Source organism: Spea bombifrons, chromosome 6 (assembly GCF_027358695.1).
Source record: "Spea bombifrons isolate aSpeBom1 chromosome 6, aSpeBom1.2.pri, whole genome shotgun sequence".
Classification (NCBI taxonomy): domain Eukaryota; kingdom Metazoa; phylum Chordata; class Amphibia; order Anura; family Pelobatidae; genus Spea; species Spea bombifrons.
This window is the reverse complement of record NC_071092.1, coordinates 16,935,175-16,952,410: the sequence shown is the minus strand read 5'-3', so window position 1 is coordinate 16,952,410 and position 17,236 is coordinate 16,935,175. Positions and strand designations below refer to the sequence as shown.

Sequence of the window (17,236 nt, the reverse complement as noted above, 5' to 3'; positions counted from 1 at the left end):
AAAATGAGAGGGTGATTGCCAAAGAGAGCAAAACTAACTCCAAAAAATTCTTTAAGTACATAAATTCTAAAAAAACGAAGAATGAAAACGTAGGTTCATTAATAACAGAGAGGGGAGTGTTGGTTAAGGAGGACCAGGAAAAAGCAGAAACTTTAAATAAGTATTTTTCCTCAGTATATGTTATGGAGGTACATAGGACCACTGAGAAAAATTTTCAAACTGTGAGTGGATGGCCCAGGACAAGGTGCTGCAGCAACTAAAGAAAATTAATGTTAACAAGGCTCCAGGGCCTGACGGTATTCACCCACGAGTACTTAAGGAGCTGTGTCAGAAAATAAGTGAACCTCTGTTTCTAATCTTTCAGGATTCTTTTCTTTCAGGAATTGTACCAGAGGATTGGAGGAAGGCAGATGTGGTTCCTATTTTCAAAAAGGGTTCCAACTCTGTGCCCGGAAATTATAGACCTGTGAGCCTAACTTCCGTTGCTGGGAAAGTATTTGAAGGGCTGTTTAGGGATAATCCTCAAGGATTCCTTGGGAAGAATAGTATTATTAACATAAATCAGCATGGTTTTATGAAACATAGGTCATGTCAAACTAATTTAATTGCATTCTTCGAAGAAGTAAGTAGAAGTGTAGATCAGGGTGTTGCAGTGGATGTAATCTACTTGGATTTTGCCAAGGCGTTTGACACGGTTCCACACAATAGGTTAGTATTCAAACTGAAAGAAATTGGCCTAGATGCAAATTCTTGTTCTTGGGTAGAACATTGGCTTAGAGGTAGAGAACAGAGAGTTGTTATAAATGGTAAATTTTCAAGCTGGTCAAAAGTGGTAAGTGGTGTCCCTCAGGGTTCTGTTCTGGGACCAATTTTATTCAACATATTTATAAATGACCTGGCAGGAGGCATTGAAATTCATGTTTCTGTGTTTGCAGATGACACAAAACTAGGTAAAGTTATACAGGGCGAGCAGGATATTACTGTGCTGCAGAGGGATCTAGATAGACTGGGGGACTGGACACTCAAATGGCAGATGAAATTCAATGTAGATAAATGTAAAGTTATGCACTTCGGGGTAGCGAATGCACAAGCAACCTACACCCTAAACGGTAGTGAATTAGGGGTAATGACAAATGAGAAGGATTTGGGAATTGTTATAGACAACAAACTAGGCAACAATGTGCAGTGTCAGTCTGCGGTTGCTAAGGCTAGTAAGGTATTGTCGTGTATAAAAAGGGGCATCAAGTCGCGGAATAAAGATATAATTTTGCCTCTGTATAAATCAATGGTAAGGCCGCACCTTGAGTATGCTGTGCAATTTTGGGCACCTTTTCTAAAGAAGGATATCACAGCACTAGAAAGGGTGCAGAGGCGGGCTACAAAATTAATAAAAGGAATGGAGCACTATAGCTCTGAAGAAAGGTTAACTAATTTAAATCTGTTTAGTTTAGAAAAACGTCGCCTCAGAGGGGATATGATAACGTTATATAAATATATTCGGGGCCAATACAAACCATTGTGTGGAAATCTGTTCATAAACAGGACTATGCATAGGACACGTGGTCATGCATTTAGACTGGAAGAAAGGAGATTTAGACTAAAGCAGAGGAAAGGGTTTTTTACAGTAAGGACAATAAGGATGTGGAATTCTCTGCCTGCAGAGGTAGTTTTATCAGAGTCTGTACAGACGTTTAAACTGCAACTGGATGGATACCTGGAAAAACATAATATTCGGGGATGTAATCTTTAATTATGGGGAAACAGCTTATTGATCCAAGGAGAAATCTGACTGCCATTTTGGGGTCAAGAAGGAATTTTTTTCCCTGGTTAGTGCAAAATTGGAAAGAGCGAAGCTGGGGTTTTTTGCCTTCTTTTGGATCAAACAGCAACAAATTAACAGATATAGGAAAGGCTGAACTTGATAGACGCATGTCTTTTTTCAGCCTATGTAACTATGTAACTATATAAAACATTTTACAGTTCATAAAAAAAAAAGAAAAAAAAGAGGGGACCATAGCTCATCCTCTCAGCAACCAAAAATTTTACAGACAGGTTGTCCATTTCATTTACAGATAATGGGTGGCTTTTTGATTAATGATAGGTTTTTATTATTAACTGTTACTACTGATGTGTGAATAATATGAATTTATATATGGGTATGGCTAAGAATACGCAGATAAGTGATCTCAACCAATAAAATATTTTTAAACTAAATCAAATTAGGTAAGTATTAACTACTTAAAATACAACATTATGACGAATTTTCTAGGTCACACATTCTCTGCATCACATATTGATATACTCCAGCACTTGTAATTAAAAAAAATCTGACACAAAACACTTTGAAACTCATGTTTGAATCATTTGGGAAGAAAAAAATATTTTATAATATGACAAGAGGCTTCATATTTTGTTATTTTCTCTTTACTATCCTCAGTGCAGCCTAATTTAATTCTGACCACTTTTTCAAGGGTGGAAGAGAATAAACAGAAGGTATTGTCCAGTGGGTCACAGTTATAAAAACCAAGGAACAACATGGTTCTCCAAGTGGTCCCTGCCAGATGACCCTGCTCAGTATGTGCACTGCTGGGCGAGAAAACCTCTGGACAAGGATGTTTCCCCAACCGCATTCGGGCAGAATGCCCCAGACCGTCTCTTCCGGATAAAGTAATGGCGACTCCAGTTTTTGACAACGCAGTGGGTGTGTTCATGTCCCATTCTGGAAGGGATCTTCGGAAAGGTATCGAAAAAGGTTTGCCGTCTACCCAGGATAAGCTGGTGAGAAACTATATCAATTATCAACTAGATTGTAAGCTTGTTTGAACATGGCCCTCCTCCACTTTTGCTTCTGTAGGTCAATTTGTTATGTTACATACTACTTGTTATGTCCTGTCTACTCATTGTACAGCGCTATGGAATTTGATGGCGCTATATAAAACAAATAATAACGTAGTGGAATACAATGGAGGAAGGACAGGGAAAGACTGATTTAAAGAAGTCCCCTGTACCAGGGGGAAAATCAGTAGAAACTGACCCCTATACCAGGGCTTGACAAATTTGTTGTGAATCTAGGCGCCAGCTAAAAAAAGCCAGGATTTTTTTTAAACTAACAGTTGGTTAGGAGTGATCTGATCATCATCAGCCCACTTACTAAACTCACAGCATTTGACTTGGAAGCACCCTGGACTTTCAGGTCAGTGCTGTTTTTTTGTTGTTTTTTTTTTAATATTTTTTTTTGATACTTTATTTATTTTTAACGCTTTCAATGCTGATGTTCCATTGGAGCACAGCATTGACTGATATTTAGCCCCTACAAGCTTGTGGGGACAAATGTTAACCCCTACAATGCCACGAATGTGTTATACACAATTGTGGAATTGAAGGGGTTTAACGCTGCACTGACGCTCTCATAGAGCGATCGGGCAGCAGGGGAGGGTTGGGGCTGGTCTCCCCACTCCTGTGGAGACCAAAGAACCCTCTCCCCTGTCTCTGGCAGCTGGGACGCAATTGCTGGTCTATAGACCAGCCATTGCATGGGGGGGTCTCTTTCATGACTGCTGTAGGCTTCCATGCCTACAGGAATCAAAGGACTTGTGGGGGCTCGTCTTTGCTGTTTCTGGTCTGCCTGGGCTTCCAGGCAGACCACCAGCAGCAGAGCCCCTTACAAAACGAGAATTAACCCCTAAATGCAGACTCCTGGGCAGACAGCAGCAGCACCCCCGCGTGGTGACGCGAGGGTAATTTTTTGTGGATGTAACAGGCTGACAAACACCTAGGCGCCAGGACAGAATTCTCTGTCGCCATGGCGACCTGGGATTTGTCGAGCCCTGCCCTATACCTACACACAGAAGTCTTTACAAGGCCAGGGCCCATAGTCTGTAGGCAGGAGGTTGGCTCTCCAGGGGCCCCAGTGATGGAGGGTTCTGTCACAATGTCAATTTACGTGCCTTTCATTTGGCCTGAGTTTAGGCCCTTTGTGTTTCACCAAGCTGATGAAGCTAGTTATGGCCCACCCAAGAGGCAAATGTCATCATATTATCTATCTATACAATCTTCTACTCTTTTGCGACGGAATCTCCTCTACTACAATCTATTTCTCCAGCCAGGATAGTGCAATTTCTAGGATTCGAAATAGACTCTTCGACTTGCACACTTAGTTTACCTCGGGCAAAGGTTCCAGCTACACAAAAGGAGTTCAATTGCTTATTAACACAAATAGCTAACCAGCCAACCACATGGCAGCAACTCAATACATTTAGACATGTAGACATGGTCAAGACAACTTGCTGAAGTTCAAACAGAGCATCAGAATGGGGAAGAAAAGGCATTTAAGTGACTTTGAATGTGGCATGGTTGTTGGTGCCAGACAGGCTAGTCTGAGTATTTCAGAAACTGCTGATCTACTGGGATTTTCACACACCACCATCTCTAGGGTTTACAGAGAATGGTCCAAAAAAAAAAAAAAAAAAATACAGTGAGCAGCAGTTGTCTGAACAAAATTGCCTTGTTGATGTCAGAGGAGAATGGGCCAGACTGGTTCAAGATGACAGACACCAGGTGCCACTCCTGTCAGCTAAGAACAGGAAACAGACTACAATTTGCACCGGCTCACTAAAATTGGACAATGGAAGACTGGAAAAACATTGCCTGATCTTACATTACATTTATTTATAAATCGCCAGCAGATTCTGGAGCGCTGTGACAATCAGTAGAACAATTTAAAATCACACACACAACAAAAAACTGGTACAAGGAGAAGAGAGCCCTGCTCTTGCGAGCTTACAATCTAGTCGGTGGTTGAGGGGAAGACAATAGGAGAGGACTGCTTGGATGGGGATGAGTTGATCTGGTTCCGATGATGTAACATAGTTCATAAGGTTGAAAAAAGACCAAAGTCCATCAAGTTCAACCTATATACATATTGTGTCCCTACTGTGTTGATCCAGAGGAAGGCAAAAAACCCTTATGAAGCAGATGCCAATTGCCCCATACCAGGGGGAAAATTCCTTCCCGACTCCAAATATGGCAATCAGAATAAATCCCTGGATCAACGTTCTGTCCCTATTAATCTAATATCCATAACTTGTAATATTATTGCTTTCAAGAAACACGTCCAGGCTCCTTTTAAAACTTTTATTGAGTTTACCATTACCACTTCCTCTGGCAGAGAGTTCCATAGTCTCACCGCTCTTACTGTAAAGAACCCCCGTCTGTGCTGGTGTAGAAACCTTCTTTCCTCCAGCCGTAGAGGATGTCCCCTTGTTATAGATACAGTCCTGGGTATAAATAGGTCATGGGAGTGATCTCTGTACTGTCCCCTTATATATTTATACATAGTTATTAAGTCCCCCCTATGCCGTCTTTTTTCCAAACTAAATAACCCTAATTCTGATAATCTTTCTGGGTACTGTAGTCCTTCCATTCCCCTTATTACTCTGGTTGCCCGTCTTTGAACCCTCTCCAGCTCCACTATATCTTTCTTGTACACTGGTGCCCAGTACTGTACACAGTATTCCATGTGTGGTCTGACTAGTGACTTGTACAGTGGTAGAATTATTTCCTTGTCGTGGGCATCTATGCCCCTTTTGATGCACCCCATGATTTTATTTGCCTTAGCAGCAGCTGCTTGACGCTGGTCGCTACAGGTAAATTTACTGTTAACCAAGACTCCTAAGTCCTTTTCCATGTCAGTCGTGCCCAGTGTTTTCCCATTTAATACATATTCCCAGCCTGGATTTTTCTTCCCCATGTGCATAACCTTACATTTATCTGTGTTGAACCTCATCTGCCACATCCCAGCCCAAGCCTCCAACCTATGCAGATCCATTTGTAATCGTGCACTGTCCTCTATTGTGTTAACCACGTTACAGAGCTTAGTATCGTCTGCAAAGATTGATACTTTACTATACAATCCCTCTACAAGGTCATTAATAAATATATTAAAAAGAATAGGACCCAAAACTGACCCCTGTGGTTCCCCACTAGTAACAGTCACCCACTCAGAGTATGTACCATTAATAACCACCCTCTGTCTCCTATCACTGAGCCAGTTACTTACCCACATACACACATTCTCCCCCAGCCCAAGCATTCTCATTTTATGTACCAGCCTTTTATGTGGCACCGTATCAAATGCTTTGGAAAAATCAAGATATACGACATCCAGTGATTCACCCCGATCTTGTCTTGAGCTCACCTCCTCATAAAAGCTGATCAGGTTAGTTTGACAGGACCGATCCCTTGTAAACCCATGCTGATATGGAGTCATACATTTATTTTCATTGAGATACTCCAAAAGAGCATCTCTAAGGAAACCCTCAAACAGTTTACATACAACAGAAGTTAAATTAACAGGCCTATAATTCCCCGGGTCACTTTTTGTCCCCTTTTTTAATATTGGCACAACATTTGCTATGCGCCAGTCCTGGGGAACAGACCCCGTCACTATAGAGTCCTTGAATATTAGAAATAGGGGTCTGTCTATTACATTACTTAACTCCCTTAGAACGCGGGGGTGAATGCCATCTGGACCTGGTGATTTGTCTATTTTGATTTTTTTTAGGCGGCACTGCACTTCCTCCTGGGTTAGACAGGTGACATGTACTGGGGCATTTATCTCATCCTGCTGTATATTACCTGGCATTTCCTTTTCCTCTGTGAATACAGCAGAGAAGAATATATTTAATAGATTAGCTTTTACCTGATCCCTGTCTATAACTTCTCCCTCATTACTTTTTAAGGGGTCAACGCTTTCATTTTTAACCTTTTTACTATTTATATAGTTAAAGAACATTTTGGGGTTTGTTTTACTCTCTTTGGTAATGAGTCTTTGTCTCCACTTTTGCTGCTTTTATCTGATTTTTACATATTTTATTTTTTTCCCGATAGCTTTTTAGTGCTTCCTCACTGCCTTCCTGTTTTAGTAGCTTAAATGCCTTTTTTTGCCATTTATTGCCCCCTTTACATTTTTATTTATCCACATTGGTTTTCTCTTGTTCCTGACTCTTTTATTCCCATACGGTATGTACTTTTCACAGTGAGATTTTAAGATATTTTTAAAAATCTCCCATTTAGTGCCTGTACTCTTGTTTTTGAGGACATTTTCCCAATTTACAGTGTTAAGGGCTTCTCTTAGTTGATCAAACTTTGCTTTCCTAAAGTTCATAGTTCTTGTGGCTCCTCTAAGAGTTCCCTTATTGAAGGACAAGTTATAATGTATTATATTGTGATCACTATTTCCTAGGTGCCCTCTGACCTGCACATTAGTTACTCTGTCAGGTCTGTTGGTTAATATTAAGTCCAGTAGAGCGCCCCCTCTGGTCGGGTCCTGTACCATTTGGGACAGATAATTATCTTTACTTATAGTCAGAAACCGGTTTCCTTTGTGAGATTCACAGGTCTCGGTTTCCCTGTTTATGTCGGCATAGTTAAAGTCCCCCATAATAACCACCTCATTGTGATTTGTTACCTTGTTTATTTGCTTTAATAATTGATCTTCTGCTGCTTCAATTATATTTGGTGGCTTATAGCAAACCCCGATCAGTATTTTATTATTTTTCTTTCCATATATTTCTACCCATAATGATTCCACATCATCATTTCCCTCACATATATTCTCCTGCAGTGTGGCCTTTAGGCTGGACTTTACATAAAGGCAAACTCCTCCTCCTTTTCGTTTTTTTCGATCCTTCCTGAATAGACCATAACCCTGTATGTTAACCGCCCAGTCATAGCTATCATCCAACCATGTCTCTGTTATACCCACTATGTCATAATTTTCTGCAGACATTATTAACTCCAGTTCGCCAGTTTTATTGGTCAGACTTCTGGCATTAGTAAGCATACAATTTAGAGGTGTATGGTTTTTTTCTCCTATGAAGCCTATCCCTATTAACTATTCTAACCCCTCCCTCCGCTCCACCCCCAGATACATTTATAAGCCCCAGCTCTCTATCTACACTATCTTCCCCTTCTATATTGTAGTTTCCCTCCCCCCCTTTCCCTAGTTTAAACACTCCTCCACCCTTCTGGCCATCTTTTCCCCGAAAACAGCTGCACCCTCCCCATTGAGGTGCAGCCCGTCCCTACCGTAGAGCCTGTATCCGACAGAGAAGTCGGCCCAGTTCTCCATGAACCCAAACCCCTCCTTCCTACACCAGCTTCTGAGCCACTTGTTTAGCTCACTAATCTCCCGCTGCCTCTCTGGTGTGGCACGTGGTACAGGTAATATTTCAGAAAATACTACCTTGGAGGTCCTAGCCTTGAGCTTGCTACCTAAGTCCCTGAAATCATTTTTAAAGACACTCCGCCTACCTCTTACTTTGTCATTGGTGCCAATGTGCACCATGACAGCTGGGTCTTCTCCAGCCCCTCCCAGTAATCTGTCAACCCGATCCGCGATGTGCCGAACTCGATGTGTTGAAGCTGTTGATTATTCAGACGGATGAGAGTATTGGGAAGGAATGCTGTACGCTTCCCGGAAGGGGTGGGTTTTCAGAAAGGTTTTGAAAGGTGCATACGAGGTAGAAAGTCTGAAGGAATAGTGAAGGGAATTCCACAGGATGGGTGTGGTGCGAGTGAAATCCTGAATACGGGAGTGTGAAGAGGTAATAACAGCAGAAGATATAAGGGGGTGCACAGTTGTTAAGAGCTCTATAGGTCAGGGTCAGAAGTTTATATTTGATTCTGAAGGGTATGGGGGGCCAATGAAGTGATTAGCATATCGGAGCAGCGGATGAGAAATGGCGGCAGAGAAAAATTAATCTAGCTGCAGTATTGAGGATGGACTGAAGTAGGGCTGCAACTAACGATTATTTTAATAATCGATTAGTTGGCCGATTATTTTGTCGATTAATCGATAAAAAAAAAAAAAAAAAAAAAAAAAAAAAATCGGATAAAAAATACATTATTTTAAATTGAAGAAAAATTGCAATAAAAAACGTACAATTTACACTTTCATCTCTTTATTGCAATGTCCTCTCTCTATTCACCTTCTTATTTTACTGACATAATAATAAAAGCTACAAGAACCCAAACACAGTGTTTCTCAAACTAGGTTTTAATACAAAGTTATTAGTAAATATTAATTCATATGTTAACTATTTTTCATATTTAATAAAAACTGAGAAAAAAGCCTTGTTTAAATTTTTTTATTTACCAAACTGCTCCCAGTTATGCACATCTGACCACCAGCTTGCCACTCTGCCCCCATATATGCCTTATACCTCTTATATGCCAGATTCCACTGTGCCCCCTGATATGCCACTGTGCCCCTGATATGCCTTATACTCCTTATATGCCAGTGATATGCAACTGAGCCCCCTGATATACCTTTTACCCCCTGATTTGTTTTATGCCCCCCTGATATGCCTAATATCGATATGTCTTATACCCCCTATATGCCACTGAGCCCCCTGATATACCTTTTACCCCCAGATATGTTTATGCCCCCCTGATATGCCTAATATCCATATGCCTTATACCCCCTATATGCCCTAAAAATTCATAATACCCCCCATACACCACTATAACTCACCCATACACCACTCTGGCTCCTCCCCCTCCCATACACCACTCTGGCTCCTCCCCTCCCATACACCACTCTGGCTCCTCCCCCTCCCAAACACCACTCTGGCTCCTCCCCCTCCCAAACACCACTCTGGCTCCTCCCCCCTCTCATACTCCACTCTGCCTCCTCCCCCGCCCATACATCACTTTGGCTCCTCCCCTCCCATACATCACTTTGCCTCCTCCCCCTCCCATATACCACTCTGCCTCCTCCCCCTCCCATATACCACTCTGCCTCCTCCCCTCCAATACATCACTTTGGCTCCTCCCCCTCCCATACTCCACTCTGCCTCCTCCCATACACCACTCTGGCTCCTCCCCCTCCCATACTCCACTCTGGCTCCTCCCATACTCCACTCTGCCTCCTTCCATACATCACGTTGGCTCCTCCCCCTCCCATACATCACTTTGCCTCCTCCCCCCTCCCATACTCCACTCTGCCATCTGTGAACCTCCGTTTCTGACAAGACACCAGGGAGCCGGGTAGAGAGGCAGAGTGGCGTATGAGAGGGGGAGGAGCCAGAGTGGTGTATTGGAGGGTGGCTCCCATACACCCCTCTGACTCCTCCCCCCTCCCATACACCGCTCTGCCTCTCTACCCAGCTCCGTTACTGAACGCACTTCATAGAAGCCACAGTGTAAGTGAAGGGCAGTAACGGAGGCTGTCTGTGCGATGCAGACCCTCACCTGCTATCAGAGAGGATGATTCTCTGTCAGCCGGTGGGGGTCTGCATCGCACAGACAGACTCCGTTACTCACCTTCACTTACACTGAGGCTTCTGTGAAGCTGCAGGGAAAGTGCCTGTCAGTAACGGTGCCGGGTAGAGAGGCAGAGTGATGTATGGGAGGGGGGAGGAGGCAGATGGGAGGGGGAGAGAGACTGAAGTGAGAGACCGGCCGACAGTGAGGGGAATCCAGGTCCCCTGCAGCGTTGCAGGGGATCTGGATTCTGGTGTTATAATCCGATCTCTGTTTGAGGTCGGATAATATAAGGAGAGGAGTTTTTCAGAGCATTTGCTCTGAAAAAAAACTCTTTTTATAAATCGATAAAATCGATCCGATTAATCGATGATGAAATTCGTTGCCAACGATTTTCATTATCGATTATTATCGATTTTATCAATTAGTTGTTTCAGCCCTAGACTGAAGCAGTGAAAGGCGGGAGAGGGGGAGACCGGTTAGTAGGCAGTTGCAATAATCCAGGCGGGATATCACAAGGGAGTGGATTAGTAATTTGGTTGTTTCTTGTGTGAGGAACGGGCGGATTCGGGAGATGTTTTTCAGGTGTAGGCGACAGGATTTGGTGAGGGACTGGATGTAAGGGATGAAGGAGAGACCAGAGTTAAGGTATCATTTTATTTCACATGAAACTATGATCATAAATACCGTATTTGCTCGATTATAAGACAAGGTTTCTTCCAGAGCAAATGCTCTGAAAAATACCCCTCGTCTTATAATCGGGGTCGTTTTTTAAATCAGACCTCAAATAGGTCTGACTATGAGACGACTAAAATCCAGATGCCCCACAGCTGCAGGGGACCTGGATCCCCCTGTCTCTCCCCCTCCCCCGCCCCACTTACCGGTACTTCCGAGTCCCCGGTGTGTAGCTGGGGCAGCGTGTAGATGTCTATGCGATTCGCGTAGACAACTTCCGCTGCAGCACGAAGGAGGTGTGGCTAGTAGCGGGGGTTGTCTGCGTCCATTGCGCAGACCTTCCCCGGCTGTCAGAGATCAGAGTTCCCCGAACCGGTGACAACCCCCGCTGCTAGCCACGCCTCCTTCCGGCTGCAGCGTAAGTGCGTAGGATCTACACGCTGCCCCGGCTACATGACAGGGAAGTCAGAAGCACCGGTAAGTTTGGGGGGGGGGGGCTGGGGGAGTGTTAAATGGGGGGCATAAGGCAGTTCCTGGAGGCAAAGTGCTCTGTGAAATGCCTTTTAACCCCCTTAATGCCACTGCCTCCAGAAATGCCATTTTAACCCTCTATACGCCACTCTGCCTCCTGAATGCCTTAAACCTCCCTATATGCCACTCTGCCCCATATGCCTTTTAAGCCAGAGTGGCATTTAGGGGTATAAGGCACTTCTGGAGGCAGAGTGGCACATAGCGGGTCAAAAGGCATATCATGGGGCACAGTGGCATTTAGAGGGTTAAAAGGCAAATCATGGGGCACAGTGGCATTTAGAGGGTTAAAAGGCAAATCATGGGGCACAGTGGCATTTAGAGGGTTAAAAGGCATATCATGGGGCACAGTGGCATATAGGGGGTATAAGACATTTCTGGGGCAGATGTGCATAACTGGGGGGCAGGTTGGAAAATAGAAGGAAATAAAGCCAAAATATTTTAAAAAGAGATAGCACTTTCCTTTTGATACCATAGTTGGATGATTAGCTGAAAATTTAGAATGAGAAATTTAGTAAAAACTAGCGAAAATTAGAAAAAAAAAACAAATTTTTTAAAAAATTTCCCTCTGAATCCTCACAAAATTAGGTAAAGTGATGGAAAATCCCCTCCTTGTTTACCAATTCAGGTGTCCTGATTTCAGAACCAGCACCAGGGAGCATACTATAAGGTGTACATTTTTTTTTTATAATTTTTATGCCTATGGCTTAACGGGTTTGGGGGTTGTGAACGGGGGCAGGAGGGTTATACTGGCTAGATGTTATGCTAGGGCAATGGGATGTGAGTTTTTAAATTTTTTTTTTAATTATCTTTTTTATATTTTATTTTTTTTTCCTCTTGAACATGCCAGTGATGTCACAATGACATCACAGCTCACATTTTTTTTTTATTATTTAGATTATTTTAATGATTTTTTTATTATTTTTTAAATGAATAAACTTTTTCTTCTGCTTTTCTGTTTCAGGACGGGAGGGGGGTGAGAGACATGGTTTCTCACTCCCTTCCCCTGTCACACTGTTATCTCTATGCAGGTCCTTACAGACGTGCATAGAGATTGCAGCGCCTGTGCCTCATCGGAGGACAGGATATCCCCTGCAGGGGATATTCTGCCATCCGATGAACTTCCGGAAGGGAATGCCCGATCGCGCAGTTTGAAATGTAACAGCCTTCCAGCTTTCATGCCGGGGGACAGCGATGTTGGCTTCTGCTGTCAGTGGGGAGTCCAGGCTGTCAAACGACAGTCTGATCTCCCGTGCAGCGGCAGGGATGCGTCCCTCACACTGCACTAAGGGCTGGACGTACCAGAACGTCCATAGGGGTTCCTTAATGGGCGTTTTTTTGGACGTCCCGGTACGTCCATAGGGGATTGAAGGGGTTAAAGGATACTGTAGGCATCAAAACAACTTTAGCTAAATGAAGCAGTTTTGGTGTTAAAAGCGTCAGTGAACCAGTTACTTTTGTTAGATGCTGCACTTATTGTATGTTAAAACTTTTAGTTCAGTTCTTTGTTAATTTAATGTTCAATTTTATTTATCACTGTTGAATGAGCTGGTGCTCTATAAATAATATTAATATTCATCATGTTATATATTATAAATGCAACTTGGCAATCATATTTTGTAAATAAAGTTTTGTTTAAAAATGATATTTTCATTTTGAAGTGGCTGGCTGTGTAAAATTGGTACTTAGTTACACACACACACAAACACTGTTCACTGGTCTACTCACAGCGTCATGACCACCCGCACAATGGCACTCACCGCGGAAGTTCTTCTGCCCAGTCTACTGATACAAAGAGAGGAGCCCTTAGTAGCAGACAACCAGGACTTAGAGGATCCCAAAAGCAAGGAGGCCAAGTGCGGGCAGATATAGGTACTGAGTGAATGAAGGTGAAGGAATCTCCAGACGAACGCCACAGGCAGGCCAGAACAGAAGGGGTTAACACGGAAGGATGGATGGTCAGGAAAGCCGAACCGCTACACGGATCAGGTAGTCGTACAAGCCAGAGGGTCGAGACACGAAGCGGGAAGTCAGACAAGCCGAACCGGTACACGGGAATCCAGGCAGAGGTACAGAATCACAATCCAGAGAGTAGTCAGGCAGGCAAAGGGTCAATGGCAATGAAGAAGAGATACACAGCAGCAATACAACGATAAGGACCACAACAGGTTGCAGGAGAAACGGATTTCCGGCTTCTTAAAACGGTTGCCAGTCTAAAACCCCACCTCCACGAAGACGTCACGGCCGAGCCTCCAGCCGTCCATCACCACCCCCACTCCAGCCGCGCCCCCAGTGTTCCTGCAGCTGAAGCTGGGAGAAGAGATAAGTCCTCTGTCTGGGGAATCCCCAGACTTAACCCCTTGAGTTCCTGCTGGCGACGGAGCCCTGGGACGGAGTCTCGGGTTTCCAGTGTCCATGGACGGCAGTCTGCTCGCCGGTGCAGAGAGCCGAGACATCGGGAACCCGGCGTCCGCGAGCGGCAATCCACCCGCCGGTGCATCGGATACCCAACATTTGAGGGGGGCAGTCTGCCCGCCAATGCCGGGAGCCGAGACCGTGAAACACAGTCTTGGTGTTTGGTTGTTGAAAACAACGGTGAAAATTGCAGTTGTTCCAAGGGTGACAAACGTCGCAAAAGACATATCAGGGAAAGGGAGCTTTACTGATTAATCATCTCCTACCATAATTTGAATTTTTTTTTTCCAGTGGCATGATTATTAGTGCCCCCCCAGTCTTGACTGTTGTATCTTAAGTGCCCCCCTATATATTGTTCCTGGAGTCACCATTGCCTGTGTCTGCGTGTAATCTGAGTGCAAGGGGAAGTCCCTGCTTGCTTGTTGTGTTTTCTTATCAAATTGCTTGTTTACGTTTAAGCCATTTGAATTACAAATCCTTCCTTTGAATATACATTATTAATCTAGCGAAGGTTGCCATCATCCTGGAGCGGCCAGTGTCTAAAACAGTTTTTTTTTTTTTCCGGGATACTACAGAAAGTTTGTCAACTACAGATGCTCTAGATTGTAAGCTAATTTGAGCAGGGCTCTCCCTACCCGATTCTGTAGATCAAATTATTACGTTACATACTACTTGTTATGCCCCACCATTTTTATGTCTCCCCTTTATATAGCACTACAGAATGTGATGGCATTATAAAAAGCAATAAATATAGTGACACTGCTAAACCCTTTAAGGACCTAACTAGAAAAGACCTCTAACGCAACATTGCCTGGTCTCTTGGTGTAATAAGGATTTCAGACAGCTCAGACACGTTAGGGAGCTCCATTGATCTGACCACTACAGAATTTACTAAAGGCTTTTTGATCCACAGAAATGCTTTGATGTTCTCATTATGAGTGGGCCTACAAACGGTGGACAGCTAGGCAGATGAGCACTATGCGGCATGCAAAATTTGGAAGCTCCTTGACCAGGAGGTAGGTTAAGCCACCACCGAAAAAGAACGTTTGGTATTGGTCTGTACAAACCCCTGGATACTATGAATCCATCTCTCTCTGGTGCTTGCTCCCACAACCACATAATTTAATCAGCCGGTATCAACAAAGCAGGGACAATTTATAACTTGGCCTATTAATGCCATTATGAGAGACATACATGTAAGAATAAATATAAAGTATTACATTTTATGATTTTATGCAAAAAATATTTTTAAAATTTGAATCATGCATGTACAGTGTTTTGCTGGCCAAAGCAATTTGTCAAGCCATGATCTGATACCTAACTATATCTATGCTGTATAAGTTAATTATTATCTGGGTGAAAGAACTTTCAATTGCTGCATTTATTTGCAGCTGCAGGCTCACAATCAAGCTAGCATGCATTTGTACAGTTGACTCCTCTATCAAGAATGAACACTAAAAGAGTAAGCCAAATAATACAAACAGAAGTCTCTACCATACCATAAGACTGTTCGTGGCACATCTCAAATTAATGATTAAATTGTGCTATTCTGTTTTCAATTTATTATTTATATAGTGCCAACAATTTACGCAGAGCTTGAATTTATAACTACCGATTAAATTATATTTAATTACCGTATTTGCTTGATTAAAGGACAACCCTGAACATAAGACGACTCCCCCAGAATATGAATATTAATTTAGAAAAAAAGCCTGAATATAAGACTATACTATAGGAAAAATGTTTTACTAGTAAATATGAATTCACATGTAAACTATTTTTTCATATTTAATCAAATCTATGATAGAGAAAATGCATTTTTCTCTATTTCCATTTGCCACTCTGCCCCCCAACTATGCACATTTGCCCCACAGCTTGCTATTCTGTCCCCCAGATATGCCTAATACCCTCCCTATATGCCACTCTGCCCCCCAGATATGCCTTTTTCCCTCCTATATGCCCCCTCCCCCGACTTTCCGATGCATCCCTAGACCTCTCCCCCGTGCTCCAGACTCCCTGGTGTCGAATGGGGGCAGCCGGTGGACATCCGTGCTGGGAGCTTCTATGACAGAGCTCCGGCGGAAGTGTTGGGTCGCAGCACATCGCGCAGATGTTTACCAGCTGCTAGAGAGGAGGTTTCAGGTCTCCTGCAGAGAGACCTGAGGTCATGTCACACCAGCAGCGGAGGTTGTCTGCACGTAGAGGGGATCCAGGTTCCCTGCAAGTCTTGTCGTCAGATCTCTATTTGACGGCCTCTATAAGATGGCCTCGAGTATAAAGACGAGGTGTGTTTTTCAGAGCATTTTCTCTTGAAAAAAACTCTCATCTTATAATCGAGCAAATACGGTAGTTTAATTGTTTAGGCACAGACAGTAACTTAAGTGGTAAAACAAAAAAACTTCAGACGAAGGTATAACTCACATCTTAAAACTTTATGCACCATTATTTTTAATACCTGTTTAGCAAAAAAAATTGTATCCAGTCTGGAATCACAAACCACAGAACCTGCCGGTTCTTCACCTGGCTGCCACTTGAAGAGGAATATTAAGCCTTGGACCGGTCTGAAATGAGACAAAGTGGGTGGAAGAGGCAGAATTCATAAAAACAAATTTTAATACATTTTAATCTATAAAAATACAAGAAAACCTCAACAAAGCATGCAGGTCAGTCCTGATAAAGGCACAGACCTTCCACTATTGATTTCTGGGATGTCAAAGGGAGACTTCTGACTTGTAGCAGCACATTTGTGTTCATCATGTGGACTAACATAACCAGTTACGTATTCACGCATAGGGATAGTTGCAATGATACACTATAAACCGAGCAACATCAAATCAATTATACTTAAAGCTAAATTCTAAATTTTGCAGTTCAGTAGCATAAACAGAGTTGCAAGAAAATAAACTGTTATAAACTGTTTGGACCTCCCACCTACCCTCAGTGATTAACACCAGACAAAAAAAAAAAAAAAAAAAAAGTCAGAATTCTTACCTGGGAATTCCTTTTCTTTGTCCATTTCCAAGGTGGCACAGGTGAAGAAGGCTCCGCCTACCAGGTAGGGCAGGAAGCTCTATAAAAAGGAGACCTCCCCCTTCCTACCCAGTGTGGTTAAAAAGATAGACTCAGACACAAAATAGCCAGCAAAAGATAAATTTAATGGGTGGGAGCAAAAGTGTGCCACCTTGGAAATGGACAAGGAAAAGGAATTCCCAGGTAAGAATTCTTACTTTCCTTGCCATTCCAGGTGGCACACGTGAAGATTTAGCAAGATAGGGAGGGAAGGATTCCAGTCTGAAGGACACAACGACCAAATTGAGACTCCTCAGATAGATGAAGGTTCAGCCTGTATGTA

At 43.0% G+C, this 17,236-nt stretch overlaps 1 protein-coding gene across 5 annotated transcripts in view; it reads right to left on the bottom strand.

Moving 5' to 3' along the window:
- Positions 1-17,236, bottom strand: part of UCHL5 (ubiquitin C-terminal hydrolase L5) — a 118,029-nt gene that overhangs the window by 59,923 nt on the left and 40,870 nt on the right. For all 5 annotated transcript variants that reach the window (XM_053468638.1, XM_053468635.1, XM_053468636.1 and 2 more), the window contains exon 3: positions 16,340-16,445. In XM_053468638.1, coding sequence (XP_053324613.1) covers positions 16,340-16,445 — 106 coding nt within the window. The remainder of the gene's footprint in view (positions 1-16,339; positions 16,446-17,236) is intronic.